The sequence below is a fragment of the Vulpes lagopus genome, chromosome 12 (assembly GCF_018345385.1).
Source record: "Vulpes lagopus strain Blue_001 chromosome 12, ASM1834538v1, whole genome shotgun sequence".
NCBI lineage: Eukaryota > Metazoa > Chordata > Mammalia > Carnivora > Canidae > Vulpes > Vulpes lagopus.
Window position 1 is genome coordinate 48,000,337 of NC_054835.1, and position 19,075 is coordinate 48,019,411.

A 19,075-nucleotide genomic window follows, 5' to 3' on the forward strand; every position below is an offset into this window, starting at 1 on the left:
CTACTATCCCCATTTCACTCTCTCTCTCTCTCTCTCTCTCACACACACACACACAAATAAAGCAAATGAAAGATCAGAGAATTTAAGCATCTTGTTCAAGGTCACTACTGCTAGTAAATGGTACAGCCAGAATGTGAAACCATGACTATTTCCAATTGTATCCTCTTTCTAGAATACCATGCTGAACTCATGGAGTAACGTGTCCAAGTTCACACAGTGAGGATGTGGACAAGCCAGGATCCAAACCCCAGCAGAAGGGCTCCTGGACTGGGGCTCATACAGTGACACAGGGCCACCTCTCAAACCCAAGTGGTCTGAGTGCTCAGCACAGGCCATTTGCAGCTAAAAGCGTGAAGCTTAGGGGTCACTCCCTGTGCCCACTGCTGGTTTCATCTTTGTCCTCGCCAGCACCACACCTCTCACGGAAGGGGCAGGATGGGAGGTGGTAGTCAAGACCTCGCCCCCAGAGCAGCTGCCATCCTTCACACCTGATCATAAGTTTCTCTCTTCAGAGAACTCCGCAAGTAGGTCTCTGTAGAGAGCTCACACTTGTTTCGAGCAATACTGCAACTGAAATGCATCCATCTTGTTCTCTTGAATCCTGACACTCCACAGAGAGTTATTTATGATGTATCATTTGCCAGCTCTCTAATGGGACATTGCTTTCCATTATTTTCTGACAACAGAAATATTCCACTGCAGACAAAGCCCAAAGCGCACTGCCTCTTGGCGATCTTAATTCTGCTACAAATATGTCTGTTTTGCTTTTTAACTTTTTTTTTTTTAATGTTCAATTTTAACTTACCCTGGAGTACAGCAGCAGTGGATGGCAAGTAGAAAAAAAAAAGACTCAGGTGCTTTTAGCTTCTCATTTTGTTCTACTTTAATTACCCAAAGCAAATGATGAAAATAACAAAAAGCCTCACCAATTGGGCAGAAGAGAATGGTGTTGCCCCCTTTTAAGGAGAGCTGCTTGGCTCTTTTATGGCAGCATCTCCAATAACTGTAAACAACATATAGAGAAGACAAGCAACCCCACTGGGAGAAATGAGTTCATTTTAAGGCCATTTGTAGCTAAAAGTCATCAATATACAAATTAGAGGTAGGGACTGTGGTACTGGAGCAAAATGAGAGAATTCGGGTTTTATTTGTTAAATACGGATGTAGGAAATGTGCAGAGGTGGGAAGTGGTTTTCGTGGTGCTGTGGGCCTGAGGGAGGCAGGTCCAGGGGCTCATCCAGGGCTCGGGTCATCAGCCCTCCTGCTCCATTTCTCTATGGGGAGGATCAGGGAAGAAGGTCTTGGCTGGGAAGAAAGGTAGATGTGGGCCCAATGGCTCAGGGGAAGAATCGACTATGCTGATGAAACACAAAAATGCTCAACCTCACTAATAACCATACAGACAGATGAATAAGATCCTCTGGAAATGTTTGAAATGAGGAAAAGATGTGGTCAGAAGATACTTTTCTTCAAACTGGAAGAAACTCCCTAGGCATAGCTCAAGATGTGAATTATTCAAATCCCAGATTTGGTAAAAGATCAAAAGAACAACAGGACACTGACAGAAATGCTAGACTTTTCACGTGAACACAATCACTAATAAACCAACTGTGCCATTTCTGTTGTTAACCGGATGAACCATTAACTGCTGCTATGCTTATGACTATACTTGGGTTCGTTCTCAGTGTGGTTCACATCACACATCTTTCAGTTGTGCTCACTTTTGAGTCTTTGCTCAGGACCTTATACCAAAACTACAGTGCTAAGAAATGTCAGTGCAGACTGGCTCCTCAGGGTGAGACTCCTTTTGCTCCCCTGACAACTCCCCTGTAACCCTGCTTCATCCAGAGATTACCTGACCCACTGCCAGTTACACAAAGTTCCCAATTCCCACACACATTCTAGAAATCCATCTAAATGTAAACGAAGATCTACTTTTCCCATAAAAACATGTTATAAATGGTGATCAAGTTTCATCAGTATGTTTCTATTTCATCATGTGGCTGGACCAAGGACACAGAACACACCCACCACTTAGAACATGATTTCAACATAAAAAAAAAAAAAATTTTTTTTTCTTCAGGAAGCTCTAGAAGTTTAAAAAAAGTCCCCTCTGTAACCCAGTTTCTATTAATGAAACATGTTGAGGATGACGATAAAACACTAGTATGAAAAAAAAAAAAACAAAAAAAAAAAACAAAAAAAAAACACTAGTATGAAAGTCTGCTTTTGGAAATTTCTAACGACAACCTAATTTAATCTTTAAAACAATACCATTAAGTCAATGCTATTATTATTCCCTTTTACAGTGAAGGACACGCACAGAGAAGTCACGTGGTTAATACATGGCAGGGCCAGGATTTGATTCCATGTAAGAATTCGTGGGCTCAACCTGGGATTAAACTAGCCTCACGGGCCAAATCTGGTCTGTCACCTGTTTTTATAAATAATGTTTTATTAGCACACAACTGTTAATCTATCTGTTGTTTGTGGCTGCTTTTGAGGTGAGTGGCTGGGACAGAGACTCTGAGGACTGCAGAGCCTAAACTATCTACTACGTGACCCTTTATAGAAAGTTTGCCGAGCAAGGACTAAACCACCATCCTCTGGGCACTTCGAGGCGAAGGCAGGCCCTCTCTCCAGCTCTGGCCACAAGCCTCAATGCAGGAAGGGGGTGCCCAGTAGCAGGAGGAACACAAGTCCTAGATCTTATCAGTTGTGAGGGGAGGTCCTGGGGAAATCACTGACCAGCATGGAGGGTTAGGATAAGCTTATTTCTCAAGAAGCTTCCTGCCTCGTTTCCAAAAAGATCTGAAGCGGGGCCCAAAGGTATAGATGTAAGCTCCACAGACAGGAGGAAATGTTTGCTTTATTCACACTGGAGCCTTATTATTGAACAAATGAACAAATACATAACTTATGTTTGTGAATCAGGAAGTATGTAGACTTTATTTGAAGACAAATAGGGAACAGGGTAAAGGCCCAGGGATGGACTGTCCGTGACAGTGAGGTCAAGGTTCTGCTTTGTCTTTTACACAGATAAACTGCTCTAGGGGCACAGTGCATTACGGAATCAGGTCATTTCCAACCATCCTGGGATTTCCTTGGCTCCTAAGAGCTTTTACTCACTGATCATTCCGTTTGCCTGAATTCTGGAATCAACAATAAATTTGAAATTTTTCCCCATGTTATCAGATAAATGCTAACACGGTGACAGGGCTCTGAAGGCTCATTTGTTTGGATTTTTATTCTATCAGATTGAGTGACTTTTGATTCCTGGAAGAGGACTTGAAAACCACACTTAGTTATTAGATAACAGAGCTGGGCACAGAAAGAACAACAACCCTGTGGACAACACCACTGAGTGATGCCCAGTCATGATTCACCATGGAACTTTAAGTTAAAAAATTTCAGCTGAAGCATACTGTTACCAGAGGGCAGGAAAGTATCTCTTAAAGACTTGGTGGAGGAGAAAAGGACTTGGATGATGGAAGGCAAGTCAGGATGGCAAGTACATGGAGAGATGGGGACAGAGGGGTGAGTCTACAGACACTGAGAAGCAGTCATACCATGGCCAGGAATGGAGAGGGAAGAATGGGGTATTAGAGAAAGTTCTCCAAACTGCACCCTGGTGCCTGGTGGCACCCTGTCTGGGGAGGCTGGCTGTGACCCAGAACTGCTCAAATGTGGATACAGCCTTTCTGCTCAGGCATGCTGCTTCCTTATAAGCAGGGAAATATTACAAGTTTCACGTTTACGGACCTCAACAGCACACAGCTACGTGATAACTCTTGCTTGAAATCAGATCTGAATATTCCATTTAAAATGCAACACAACAGCTGTGGAAAAATTCTCAGCATCTCCTTGACACTACTGTAATCTAGCGGCTTTCTGTCTGGTCTCCTGCAACTCTAAGTAAATGAGCTAATGCAATTCCAGCAAGATCTAAGGGGCTGAAACATGTTTAAAGAAAAAGCCCGCATGTAGTTCGTGCAGGTGCTCTGAGCACAGAAGTCAGTAAGCTAGACAGCAGAGGCTCAGTGTCTCTGCTGCACTTGCCCTTGGGGGCTAGCAGAGCTCCAGTGTAAAGTACATTGCCAGGAGGGAGAAGAGTGACCAGCATGACACACATGGCCTCTAACGAGCCTGTAGAGAGAAATGCAATTCTGGCCTCAAGCCCTCAGACCTAGCCCGCCCCCCCCCCCCCTTTTTTTTTGAGTTTGGAACTCTGACCTTTATAAAAATCTAGACTCACTGCCCAGAAAAACAGGAAGGTTACTCACCAGGAAGCCATGAAAATGAAGCATGAAAAGTGGGTCAATATTTCTCTGTCAGCAAAGCTAAGTCTCAGACATTTCCAAGAGTGACACCATCAAGATGTCCCAATACTGTTCCTCCTCCCTCAACTGTGTTCTATACCACCAGTTCCTGACCTGTTGGTTGCTAATGACCTAAAACTATGGCATGAGATTCAGCAAGGCTCGGTCTAGCTTCTCAGCAATCTCTCCTGCCTGGGACATCTGAGGAGTGCTGGCACTTGGGGTCCCAAAACTCTCTGGAAAGATTCATCCTTCACAGAGGTGGTGTGATGTTGGGGACGGGGCTCCTGTTCTGAGCTATGAGGCGGAGATGGGAATAGCTAAAGGAGGAAGTGAAGGTAAAAAAATAAAAAATAAATAAAAAAACAGCTTTGTCTGGCATAGATACTTGCAGCTACCCCAAGCCTTAACACAGTTTTGCACTTGAATGCCTCTATTACCAGGCCCCTTTGGAAAGAACTTCACCTTACTTATAAATTTCTCTTTCTTCTATATGTTTTAGGAGTAGAAATTGCAAGCTGATTACTTCCAACTGAATTTTACCTGTGTCTATAGCAATAGATGTGTTTGGCGTACACCAAGCTTTGACTTTTAATTAGTTGCCAATATTAAAATAAGTCAGAAGATGTCATATAAAAAAAATCTGGATTTTTGGCTTCTCTCGAAGAACCAGAACATCAGGTGGCATAGGACCCTCCTCTGTGCATGGCAAGGATCAGCAGATGCTGAGTAGCCCAGGCTACCCCCTTTAGACAGGGCTTGTGTTCACCAGCTTAATCCAGCCCCCACCCTGCTGTCACCAATCCTGAGCCCTGCTGTTTGTTGCCATTTGCTGATATTCTTTGTGACTCATTTATGCTCCCGAGGGCATCCAGGCTCACAGCCCTGACCTTAAGTATTTGCCATCAACATCCACTTTAACCAAGTATCAGCCTGAAGAAAGCACTCTGAACATTTTTCTGTCTTACATCCTTAAGAATTCATTCTACCTCGATATGATCTATAGGTTTCTCTGGGACAAACCTTTATTTCAGAGAAGGAAACTAGAGAGGGAGGAAACAAAACCAACAGCATCTCATTAGTGTCGACATTTCAGCCACAGTTCAGTATCTCTGAGCACACATGTGTGTGTGTCTATGTGTGTGCGCACGTGTTTCTTTAGGGGATGGGAATTCTGAAAATCCTAATTTGCCTGAGGTACAGAAAGATTCAAAAAGAAATGAGCCGGTTACACAGACTGTTACGCCTACTGTGTGACTCCCTCAAACAGCCAAAATGCAGGTGATTAGATAAATAGAAAAAAAAAAAAAAAAAAGCTGTGACCTGGAATGTAAGGCAGATACCCAGAGAAGAGAATGTGTGTTAAAAGCCGAGATGTCTGGTAAGTAAAGAGCAGTATGGATAGAAAGATGAAGAAGGAAGTGAGGAGGACAAGGGGGACAGAGGAGAAGGGAGGAAGAAGACAGATGAATCTGGGACCCAAGGCAAACACAGACACTCGGGAGGAAGGAGACAAAGAGCTGGCCTTTTCTAAAGCTTGGAAGCAAAAGTGAAGATGCCGGCCTGAGAGCTTAATTACACCCAAACCACCTCCCGAGTTAATGCCAGCACGTCCTCCTGCCATTTGGAGGAGCACAGTCCTTCTTTCTAATGAGAACACCACACTTGGAACCTTGCCTGTCCCCCCCGCTGATGTGCCAAGCAATTTCTTATGCACAAATCAACGACGCTGATTCTGGGGATAGGTCCCGTCTCTGTTCTCACAACCATCGCAGGCCTAGAACGCTAATCCAGCTTGCAAAGGAAGCTGATCATGCAGCACTTCTATTTTCAAATAAAGGAAAAGCTTCACACTTCAATTGCTTTAGGTCGCCTAGCAGGTGTGACCGCAAAACCCGGGCCCTTCCTGAGGTCAAGCTCACCAAAGGAAAGGCGGCTCCAGTAATTTCCTTAATATCCTCACCTCGAATTTCTGTCTGAGCTCCACGTTTCCTTCTTCGTCCCCTTCTGGGATGGGTACATTGTAGTACTCACCTTCCTCTTGGTTAAGCAGCTTGTACCTTTGGGGGAGACACGGGACGGAAGGAGGGTTACGAACGCTGTGTTGGTGTGACAGAGTTAGCAACTTCCCTCCTCCAACCCCTAGCCTGGCTGTTTCTGAAATGTGTCCTGTGGGGAGACTACAGCCAGGTAACCTCAGGCTCAATGGTCACTGCAGACTGAAGCAGTTTGTTTTCTGAATCTCCTGGGGCACTAATGTTTCTGAGACTATTAACCTTTGATTGACAAATTGCATATTCAATCTGCGGTGTCCTTACCATCCGCTGGCTGGCATCTTCATCAGCTCTGAAACTCCGAAGGAAAGGGAGCCCATGAAATCATTCCTTGTTGTTCGATCCCAGTCCCATATCTCTACGGACAGCCGGCGGTCTTTATCTGAAGGTTTTAATTTGCTACAAAAGAGCACACACAGACGGACACAAACACAAGGTTATCTAGACCACAGTTTCTTGGGGGCTACCACATGCTCATGATAGAGGAGTCTGAGATTAAAAAACTAGTAGTATATTCAATGTACTTCCCTCCCTACTGCCAACAGAGTACCAGCCCCCAGCAGCCAAAGCTCTAGACTGGCAGAGAGCAAACAAGGTCCCAGAGGCCAAATCTGGCCCTCTGTTTTTTGTAAATAAAGTTTTACTGGAACACAGCCATGGCCATTTGCATACGTACTGCCTATGAATGCTTTGGCTCTAGGTCAGCAGAGCTGTGTGCTTGCAACACAGACTGTATAAAGCCTGAAGTATTTACTGACTGTCCCTTTACAGAACTTGCTCACCTCTGTTCTATATAAAAGAGCTACCTTTCTGGTCATCCACAGGTAAACCACTCCCTGTGGAGCGGATGTGCTGTTCTAGTCTACACGGATGACCACTTGGTTGTGCTCGGTTGCAGAAGTGCTTCCTTGTCCCTGATGGTTTTATGCCACTCCTTCTCACTGCGTCCTTCCTTCTTTCTCTTCTACTGTATCTGCCTCTGAAATCCCGGCACTCCTTTAAGCCTTGTTTAAAATGTCACCTCCTCTAGGAAGCCTTCCCTGCTGAAAAGTGAGGATGGTGTTCCCATTTCAGTGGCAACAGCACATGACTCCTGTATTCCTTGTTTTAAAAATTATTATTTAATTTCTTACCTTACCTTCTTCCAAAGCCTCAATAGGACTCAAGTCCATTAAGAAGTGGGACATGTGGGGTTCCCTGGGTGGCTCAGCGGTTAAGCATCTGCCTTCAGCCCAGGGTGTGATCCTGGGGTCCCGGGATGGAGTCCCACATCAGGCTCCCTGCATGGAGCCTGCTTCTCCCTCTGCCTGTGTCTCTGCCTCTCTCTCTCTCTCTCTCTCTCTCTCTCATAATAAATAAAATCTTAAAAAAAAAAACAAGTGGGACATGCTTTATATACTTTTACATCATCTTTAACATAAATGAATCTTTCTGTACATGGTAGGTATTGATGATAATCTGGGGGACCTGCATTATGTAACTCTTGGCTACCATCTGGTATAACAGGTGACGGCAGGTACCACTTAGCCGTGGCCTGAGAAAGCCTTAGGAATGAAGCAACATTTAAAGACATTTATAACAGGTCCACCTCATCACCCCTGACAGTGAGGTGGGCAGTTCTGTGATGTGTAGGGAGGGAATTCAACTGGGAAGAGAAGACAAAACTTACAATGTAAAAGACTCATTCCACTGGGGATTCAGTGTAGAGCGGATGGTTTTGGTTTTCTGTTTGCTTTCATTCTTGGGATCAGGAATTAGTTTCAGCTTCACATAAGGATCTGAAAGCCCATTTGGATCCATAGGAATCAGATTCTTTGCATCTCGTACTGTGAAGGGAAAAGGAAAAAAAAAAAAAGATCAAATGTTATAAAAAGAGAACTGACCTATATTGTTCAGTGTCCCATGTCGAGACCAAGTTGAATGACAGGGATATCTGTCAAGATGGTGTTTAAAGAAAGAGGAGGTGATGACTAAAATGTCTCTGATCTTCAATATGAGGAAAGCTGCCTGCTGTCACTGCTGCCAGAGATAATGGGCATCATGCGGGCCCTGTGGTCAAGTCTTGAGATGCAGCACCAACCTGGACCAGCAGCAGTAGTGACACCTGGGCACCTCATATTAGAAAGTTGGAAGCCTGGGTCTCTCTCCAAAGCTGCTGAGATAGAAGCTGTATTTAAGCAAGATCCCTAGGTGCTGCCTGCAGCCCTTTTCCAGAGCTGGTCGTGCCTGGCTCCAGGCAACCAGCCAACCTAGTCCAAGCCATTGAATTATTTGAGCTCCTAAAAGGATTCACCTTTTTTCTATGTAAAGGCCAGTGACTTTCAATCTGGCTGTACATTGGAATCTCTGGGGTTTAAAAATCCCAGTGCTCACGGGGCACCTGGGTGGCACAATCAGTTAAGTGTCTGACTCTCGTTTCTGCTCAAGTCATGAACTCAGGATCATGAGGTCGAGCTCCACATCAGGCTCCACACTCGGTGGGAAGTCTGCTTGTGACTGTTCCTTCCCCTGCTTGTTTTCTCTCCCAGATAAATAGATAAATAAATTTCCAATGCTCACAGCTAAATTAGAATCTCTGAGGGGTGTAGCCCATGGTCTTAAAAGCTCCCCAGGTGATTCTACTATCCAGCAGGCGCAAGAGCCACTGATGCATACAGCTGTAATACAGAATATTCTCCCCAGGTGTGCTAACCCTTGCTATGCAATGTGCACATGTCCATAGACCAGTAGCACCTGGGACATTGTGTGCTCATCAGATGTGTGCAATCACAGGCCCCACCCCAAAATTACAAACTCAGAATTCTCACTTTAACAAGACTCCCAGATAATTCCAATGTACATCCTAGATTGAGATGCATTCATATGGGAATCCAAAATAATGAGGAGGAAAGGTCACCTCATCCACAGAGGGAGGCATGCTCAGAGATGCAGAGAGCAAGGGCTTATTACCTCTGTGGGAACAGGTAAAGCTACTGCATGTAAATGAGATAGGTCATTATCTACCATGATGATGAGAAGGACAAAAGCCTGAGCCTGCCTACCCCAAATGTCTTCCTCACCATCTTCTGATGACATCTTCCCCAACATGGCTGAAACTTCCCATCATCAGGGTCCCTAATTAGCCGACACCGTGAGTACACATGTAATTGGTTCTCCCAGCATAGCCCCTGGACCAGCAGCCCTGGCATCACTAACTGAGTCAGAACTCTAGGAGCAGGTGCAGTGATCTGTATTTACCAAGCCTTTTGATTCTGATGCAGAGAAGAGTTGCGGAAACATTGTTCTAGCCTATCATACAGATCATTAGTTTAGGGTGACTGTTAAGTGAAGTCCTTAGAATAATTTTACAAGAAGATGTTGGAGTTTGGCAGTGGGAAGACAGAGAGAGGGGTTGGAAGGATGCTGAAGATACTGGGCCCCAGGGCCTTGCCCTATGAGAAGTCACAGACCAGCACTGCCTGTTCCCAGTGGGACACATTGAGTGCGCACACTTGCTGGCGAACAGCCTCACATCTTTTTTGCCTAGAAGCGTGAGCACAGGCAGGTAACAGGACCGTATCCAAATGGTCTGAGTGTGGGGTGGGGGGATGGTGGGCTGGCTCATATCTACTAGCCACAGAGAAGCCAGGCCTATCCTATGTTCCTTATATTCACTTATGCTTTCCAAGGATTTTCCCCCTAATATCTAACCTCATCGAACTGGGAGTGGGTACAACATAAGCAAGCATGCATGGGCTTTTGCAGCTCAGTACACCTGCTTTCAAATCCTGTCCCCACCAACCCCCCACCCCATGTACTCCCAAGCACAGGAAACATAAGTTCCTGAGCCTCTATTTCTTTACTCACAAAAAATGAAGAGGGGCTCATTCCCAGTGAAACAGCATTGTTGGGGGGAAGTAAATGAAATAGTTGTCATAAAAATAGAGCTCTCCCACAAGGAACGGGAAGGGGCGAAAGGTCTCTCTCCAATTAATCACTGGAATGAGAATCAGATCCTTTTTAAAAGGCGGCTAAAGCCCTGGAATGTCTAACACGGAGGCTACAGCCCAGATAAACTAATGAGGAACCACAGAGGCTGCCAAGGGTATTGCCAGTTACAGAACGATTATGGTGCTGGCGTTTTCTTCTTCAATTTCTGGTCCTGACAGCCAGCACACACAGCATCGTTTAAGGCTGATCTCTTCTGAATGGTGATGAGTTACGGTCTTGATGGGATTTAAAGCTGTGGGCTTCCTACTGAGATACTATGATTGAAGTGGAAAATAAAAAGAGTTACCAATTCCAAACATCATTGAAATAGACAGTGGGTCCAAATTTCAATTTCCCATTGCAGTGGAGACGAGCCTGCCCGGTGTGTGGCTGATTCATCACATGCTGGGGCACCTGAATAAGGACCTGGAGCAATGGACTTGGGGGCTCCCACTGGCTCAGACTGTGGGCTCTGGGGCCAGGCTGCCTGCGCTTGAATTCTGGCTCTGCCACTCTAGGGAGGGGGGTGGGTATAGCGCTGGGCAAGATCTGTAACCTCCCGGTGCCTCAGTTTCTGCATCTGCAAAACGGTACCTCCCTGGGAGGAGTCTGTAAGTTCATACGTGTGAAATGCTTAGAACAGTGGTATGCACACAGTAAGAGCCCACTAATGATTATTATCATTGTTGTTAATACAAGTTGCTGGCAGAGAGCACAACCCTAAAGGCTTAGATGTTCAGAAACTGGACTGGCAGCTTATGAGTTGGCAGGCGGATGAAGAAGAGTATGACGTGGAGATTTTCTAACGTGGTTGCAACCGCTTGGTGCTGGCAAGGTCTTAACCTGGGAAGCAGTGCTGGAGGGGGTCGCTAACAGGAGCAGGTGCAGGGAAGTTAGGGATGAGAAAAGAGCAAAACAAGCAGGGTGGTAGATGAGAAGGGCGAGAGGCAGGAAACAGAAAGAAGAGAATGTGATCGAGTTGTTGGGTCAGAGGGCAGTGAGGATGGTGCCCCTGCACGGGTGCTGATGGTGGCTGGGTACCCCAGGGCAGTGGTTCTCCAGCTCAGCTGCACATGAGCAACAGTCAAATACTGATGTCTGGGCCCCACCCCTACAGAGTCCCAATTTAATTGGTCCTGACTGAGGCCCAAAGTGGTATTAGCAACTTTGAAGCCTCTCAGGTGAGTATTGCATGACACCATCCCAGGCACCTGGCCGATGTTCTTACAGGGTGGTCCCTCGGCCCACATCACTGGCATCTCTTGAGGACTCAGTATATTACGTTTAAAAAAAAAAAATCCACTCACTTTTTAACACTCGGCCCTTAAATGGTTTTTTAAAAATTTATTTGAGGATCTCACGACCCTGAGATCACGACCTGAGCCAAAGCCAAGAGTCTGATGCACAACCAACTGCACCACCCAGGCGCCCCTTAACACTCAACACTTAAAAAGGAAATGTGTTACTCTGGTAAATGGAAAACCAAGGCTGTCTGCTATGAGGAGAAAGGAACCATAAAAATAAATACAATGCCTGAGGCCTACTCTTAGTTACAAAGGGGAAATTAAACCAGGGTGAATGCTTAGGACATTCCAGCCCCAGATGGAGTTCCCCCCTACACCGTACTACCAAGAATGAAGGAAAGCTGGAACGGGAGCAACTTTCTCACCATGTGATTGAATGCTTTCTAATGTCAGATCAGTGCCTTCAGGAATCCAGTGGAGCACGAGCAGAAGTCCTAGCCTGTCGGGTCCTGCCCCACATGTGAGAAGCCCTGTGCCAATTATGAGGCACAGAGGAAGGTGAGCATTTCACAGTGGGGCCAAGAACAGACCCGGCACAGGTCCCGTGGCTCATTTCTTGTCTCTCATCTTCTGTGACAGCCACCCTGTTCTGACCCTCAGACTTCAGATCGGAACAAATCTGCTGTGGAACCTCTTGATGGGACTCTTCGGGGCAAAGCTCTATCATGCCAGCTCAAATTCTGAGAGGTCGACGGTCTCTAAAGGTGGCGGTAGAGAAGCAGCACATCCCCTGCCCCACTCCACTGCTGTGGCACTAATCCACACAGGCCCTGAGCCCCCTGGAATGCACGTGGGAGGAGCTCTTGCTCCGGGCATGTCACAGCAGTTCTGCAGCTTCCGTGAGGAGGACACATCTGCTCAAGAAATATGTCTGTGCTGTGGTATTGGCCCTTTTAGAATCAAAGTCTGTTCTATAATTCCAGGACTTTAATAGAAATGTAGAACATGAGTTGTATTATCATCTTTTGGCTTGAAGTGTGGCTTTGGAAAGGATCGGCAGTCAAGCGTTAAGGAAAGCCATCCTGGGTTGAAAGGTTATATAATTTCCTGATTATGTAAGGTATCCCTCCTGGATAAAATCCATTCAAATAAGATTATGAAGATTGAAAAACACCTCCACGGTGCCTCAAGGATACCTGATAGAAGTGGCGAGGCAAGCCCAGGACATGGGAGTTTTGAGTAAGTGTTCAGGCATATGAGCTGGCTCATCTAGAGCTTGGAGGCGGCCTTACCCAGACTGGGAATCTGCAGCAAAAGCATCTGGTAGATGGCACAGCCAACACTTAGGAATGAAGCCAGGGATTTTCCCAAAGGTCTTTTTGAGGGGGAAAAGTAGAGGTGACCACCATGCTTTCTCAGGGAGAGGCCAGCCAATCCTACAAAGACTGGCAGTTAGGTGACTGTCAAATGCCCATCTGAGGACATACAATGACAGTCAGGCTCACTATACTTGCAGATAGTGGCTGACTTCTTCTCAAGGGGCCAGTAAAATATATAGTGGCTAACAGCGTGGACAGCTGGGTTCAAATCATTGCTTTACCACTTTTTAGCTGTAGGACTTCAGACGAGTTAGCCCACTTGTCAGTCTGTTCACATCTGTAAGACAGGAACAGTAACAGTGCCTGCCTCACAGTGTCATGGTGAAGATGAAGTGCATTAATATCTGTAAAGCATTTAGAAGAAAACCTGGAATGGATGGAGTGTTACAGAAGCATCTGCCGCCATTACTAATGATCATGTTCACATGTGTCTGCCACTTTACCATCATCAGCCAGCCCTCCTGTCTGGCCCAGGAGGCAGGGCTGTTTCCTCAGAGTAAAGAAATCTGGTATATTAAAGGGAGGGTTCATATAGTACTGGAATTTCCAGACCTCGGGGTTAGGTTAGAGTTCAATACTCAGATCCTAGTGGTTCTAAAGTAGCTTGGGATTAAAAAAAAAAAAAAAAATCAAGGCAATCCTTGATCCATTCAGAGAATGGTCGAGATGGTCTCTTGACCCAGAGAATATAGGTAGCATAAATTACGAAGTATAATAATAAACACCTGAACTCACCACCTAACATAAAAGCCAGACCAGGGCCAATGCAGCCATCCACCATATTTTTCTTACCCTCTCCCTGCCTCCCTGTGGATTTTCAGCCTCAGTCTGAGGCTGCCTCAGGGCACTCTGGCTAGGCACAGAGCTCGTGGAGGCTTTGGAAGATTCACACATGACACACACTAAAGGCTTCGTTGGGGAACACAGCTAGAGCCCCTCTACCTGCAGACTGGACTTGTCTGCACTGACTCATAGTAACCCCTGCCCATCAGAGTTCAGATCTGTATGGGAACATTGTTCAGTGAGGCACAGAAAAGTCAAGTGCCTCTAAATTCAAGGACAACGTGGCCCTTCAAATGATGTGTTTTGCTTTACAAAAGAATTCTCTATTTTTAGTGTCTTTACCCCTCTCTCTGCAAGCATCCTTGTTCATGGCTTCTGCTTACAAAGCCAACAACAAGGTCGAAAGCCCAAAACAAAGCCTTGCTGCAAAAGTCGGGATTGTTCAGTGTGTGCTGACCTAGCGACCCCCCCCCCCTCCACCTCCCCTCTTGCTCGACAGCAAAAACAAGAGTGAACAAAATTCTAATAATCCTACCCCACATCACACAAAGGCAAAAATTACATTATCTGACACTACAGAAAAACAAGACCATACAAACTCTTCTTTGTCTGAAGTTACCAACAGCGAAAGAAATGGGAGTGCAAAAATGTTGGGGGGACAGGCAAGAGCAAAAAACAAGCGGAGGTGTAGTGTCTGTGGTTGGTCCAAAGAACCTGGTGTCATTTAATATCAGGCAGGCAGAGTGATGGAAGCTTCCCAAATCCATGAATGGTATTTTAAGCAAACCTAAAGAATTTTGATACATTATTAGATGGTCAAAGCATTGTCCTTCAAAGAATCTTAAGACCCATACGTCTGGGGTGCCTGGGTTGCTCAGTTGGCTCAGCACTAGCCTTCAGCTCAGGTCATGATCCCAGGGTCCTGGGATAGAGCCCCAGGTCAGGCTCCCTGCTCAGCAAGGAGCCTGCTTCTCGTTCTGCCTGCAGCTCCTCCTGCTTATGCTTTCTGTCAAATAAATGAATAAAAACTTCAAAAAAAGACCCATTACTTCTTATAAAGATATGATCATATGTAAATAGACATTTAATGCCAGAGATTCTCTAATGACATGTAGGAATGCATTAATTCATATATTTTTTTAAGATTTTATTTATTCATAGAGACAAGAGAGAGAGAGAGAGAGAGAGAGAGAGAGAGAGGGGCAGAGAGAGAAGCAGGCTCCACGAAGAGAGCCCGACGTGGGACTTGATCAAGGGTCTCCAGGATAACGCCCTGGGCTGCAGGCGGCGCCAAACCACTGCGCCACCGGGGCTGCCTGGAATGCATTAATTCAGAATAATTTCCCTAACTCAAGATTCTTCACTTCATCCCATCAACAAAGACCCTTTTAAAAAAATAAGCTCACATGTATAGATTACAGAGATTAGGACCGGGTATCTTTGTACAGTCACCATTCAGCTCAGCATAGGTACCATTTAGGAGCTTCCTTCTGGGGTGATGAATATGATCTGCAATTTAGTGAGGACAAACTTGTGAAAATGCTGAAAACCACTAAATTGTATACTTTAAAAGGGTGAATTCTGGGGCACCTTCGTGGCTCAGTGATTGAGCGTCTGCTTTTGGCTCAGGTCATGATCCCGGGATCGAGTCCCGCATCGGGCCCCCCCACAAGGAGCCTGACTCTTCCTCTGCCTGTGTCTCTGCCTCTCTCATGAATGAATTAAATCAAATCTTAAAAAAAAAATAAAATGGTGAATTTTATTGTGTGTGAATTATATCTCAATAAAAAGAATAGGTGGATCTATTGACACATTTCCATGTGCCTTACTACACCTGCTCACTTAAGCTTCACAATACCTCTGTGAAATAATGACTCAGATGCTCATTTTCCAGATGAGGAAACTGAGGCACTGGGGTGTTAAAGTAACTTGCTCAAGGCCGAACATTTAGTAAATGATTGAGTTCAAGAGTGCAAACAAAGGAAGGGCATCTAGGTGGTGCTGTCAGTTAGATGTTCAATTCTTGGATTTGGCTCAGGTCATGATCTCGGGGGTCCTGGAATTAAGTCTTACACTGGGCTCCATATTCAGTGCAGAGTCCGCTTAAAAGTCTCTCTCCCTTTCCCTCTGCCCCTCCCCACTGCACTCTTTCTCTCTCTCAAATAAATGAATGAATCTTTTTTTTTTTTTTTAAAGAGTGCAAAAGAATCCTGACTCTGGGGCCTGAGCGTTGCCCTCCACTGAGTCCTCCCAAGGTGGCCTCTGCATTCAGGTACCACTGTCAGCATAGAATGGGGGACAAACTTCTATAAAGGAATGGATCATATCCTCTAGGTTCTGCAGGCCAGGAAGCCTCCATCACCACTACCCAGGCCTGCTGGTATAGAGCAAAAGGAGTCAGAGACTATACATAGACAAATTAACATAAGGTGTTCTAATAAAACTTCATTTAGAAAACACAGGCTGAGGGCCACACCTGGATGTCAAGCCATAGCTTACTGACCCCTGATACAGAACGGATATACCACCTCCCCACTTCCACACCACCCTGGGGAGAAAGGGACATGGGAAAGGAGCCTCTACTTCATGGTTAAGACTCTGCTTCCTTATGGTTCCTTCTGCTTCAGTCTGAGTCTCTTCAACTCTGATTTTGTCCTAAAACTTGGGAGGGATCCTGGGCTGGAGTGGAGGAGACGGTATGTCTCCTACCGGGAACTAGATCAGCCGTTATCCTTGGTCTCAAGGGAACCTCTGGAAGCCAACATCTCTTAGGAGTACTGATGGCTCACCTTCTTTGCCTCCAGGAGCATGAGGCTTTGTTAGCGTAGTAGTCTGCCCTCCTGGACAAACTTGATTCACAGCCTCCTCCCTGGAGCATTGGATCTGACCAGGACTGGCTGCAAATAGCCAATCCCACCTTTTTCGTGCCCCTCCAGCCTGTTCCACACCTCGGCTCCACCCAGGGACTGAGTACAAATAGTGAGCATGATAAGGCATCAGTGGGTCCATTCTTTAGTTATGCGACAGCTGCTGGGAAATCGCAATTTTAGAGGAATATGGGAGCAGCCCCTCTGCTTCTTAATCTAGCTGTAGCTAATGGCTTGTCCTGTTGAGAGTTATGCTCCTGACAACGGCGTAGGTGCTCAGTTCAGGAGCATCTCAAGTGCTGGACAGGCTGGATCAGATAGAAAGAGGGGGGGGAAACCCTCACCCCACTAGCTCAGAATAACGTTCCCCATCACCAAGTTGTCAAGTTTCCTCTAGATTGCACTTTCTTGGTCACATTACTAGGAAGAACATCGTGTTCTCGAGGTTTGTTTTTGCCTTTACTTGGGGCCTCTTCTGACGATGTTACAAGGGAGAGAACCGTGTCTCAGAAGCTGCCAGCTTCTTCACGTTGCTACAAGTCAGTTTTGCACCAGAAGCCAGAACGGCTTGGCAAATGTTGATGGGAAACTGGTAGGGTGACAGATTGCTTCCGGAACAGGATTTACCGAACGCCCTTCCCACGAGATGTTTCGGGGGTGGCCAAGCTGTCTAGCAATAGCCAAGGTTCTGGGCTTTGGGGATCTGAGCTGGAGCCTCTCAAACCACGCAGACAGGCATGCCCTGGCACAGGTGTGGCATGTCCCAGGTGACAGTGGGCAAGACAGCACGGGTCCCTGTTAAGGACCAGAACTGGCAAAGGAGATTACCACAGAGCAAGGGCCCTAGGCAGCCTCAGAGAGGAACAGCTCCCAAGTCACTTTCCTGCTGTGCAAGGGTTTTAGCTGAGCGACGGGTCCATTCTAACACTTGGGCTAAAGATTTTTTATTCTCTTAAAGCTATAAACCCCTTGCTGCATTATCCCAGTTTTTATGATAAACTTAGGACACCCATGGGCCTGAGTTGAGGACTTCTGCTGCATGCCTGAAGAGCCCTGTCCTTCAAGGATTGAGGAATCTTCCTGTCTCCACACACTTCCAGAACTTTCTCTTGGTGCATCCCTGCTTCAGCTGGGGATGGAAGAGGTCTGGAAACTGGGAAAGGTCCTGGCAACAGGGAGTGAAAACTGGCTGGGAACTACTCTTGGATGGGAGGTGTGGGTCAGGGGGTCTCTCCAAGGCCACAGGCACTGTAGCATATTTCTCTAGTAGCATGAATATGGGTGTGGATTCATGGGCACCCACTAGCCATCGAGCTCAATCTGGCAGAAGGAGGTAACTTCAAACAGTCAACAATGAAGACTTGATAGGTGAGAGCTGATCAATGGGTGGCAGCCTCATGTCACCGCTCATCAGACTGGTTCAACAGAATGTTGAGCTAGAAGAAATAAAATGTCCCACTCTTCTACAAACAAAATGGAACTGAGACATTTTCAATCACTGCATGAGTAACATTGTATTTTTGAGGCTCCCAACACAGAAAACGAGGCCAATAATAGTCTGTGTTCTCTATCATTTAATATTTCTACCCAAATTTGAGAGACGCTGTGTACTCTGGTCCATGTTCACCTTATGCTTGGTGGCAGGACTCAGGAGGTAGTATCGGTTCCAATTGTTAACTAACTGCACCTACCCTATCACTTCTAGTACTTACATAACCCAAGAGACTCATTCCATACCAGTGAGGCCAGTGTCTTCACTACCAGTTATTTTAACCCTCCACTGCCTAGGACATCACCTGGTACCTATTTAGTAACTCTTTGGTAAGCATAGGAATCTCCATGCCACCCTGTCCTGTGCTTCTGGGGTTCATGCTGCCCCATCCCTGGGTCATCTGGAGTACACACCTCCACCTCCTCCAGTGCTACTGGCTCCTATCTTGGCACAAGACATCTTCTTGGCCCTTCCACTCTACAACCAGCCCAGGCTGCCACACTTCATCTCTACAGACCAATAGCAGCTTGGGGGCAGGGGCTGCATCACATCCTACAGGGTCCCCCCGGGTCAGCACAGGGCAAGGCAAAACCCAAAAGGGCCCAACAGATTCTTGTTATTTGGCTGAAAAGCTAAAGCACACAGGAATGCTTACACTTATTTTTTGGTTGCAGTACAAAAAGTGTCCATTTGGAGGGACTCTCAGACAAGGAAAAACCTAGCAGGCCCAAAGGAGTCACATAGTTTTTTAAGAAAAGAATGTTAGATGCTCTCAAGAAAGCATCACCGAGCCCCCCAAAGATTAAAGGGCAAAAGACATAGCTCTTTCTGGGAAAACATCTCAGAAAGGGCCATTTACTCTCGGGGAGAAAAATGACCATGTAGAACTTCTCAAGATTTCAGAAATAAAATGAGAAGGTGTCATCAACAACAGCAAACACCTGAGAAACAATGGACTGCGATTCTGT

General features: G+C 46.0%; 1 protein-coding gene across 2 annotated transcripts in view; it reads right to left on the reverse strand.

Moving 5' to 3' along the window:
• Positions 1 to 19,075, reverse strand: part of PRKCA (protein kinase C alpha) — a 396,507-nt gene that overhangs the window by 79,168 nt on the left and 298,264 nt on the right. For both annotated transcript variants that reach the window (XM_041725456.1, XM_041725457.1), the window contains exons 6-8: positions 8,043 to 8,199; positions 6,638 to 6,772; positions 6,283 to 6,379 (exon numbers count right to left, since the gene is read on the reverse strand). In XM_041725456.1, the coding sequence (XP_041581390.1) occupies positions 6,283 to 6,379; positions 6,638 to 6,772; positions 8,043 to 8,199 (389 nt within the window). The remainder of the gene's footprint in view (positions 1 to 6,282; positions 6,380 to 6,637; positions 6,773 to 8,042; positions 8,200 to 19,075) is intronic.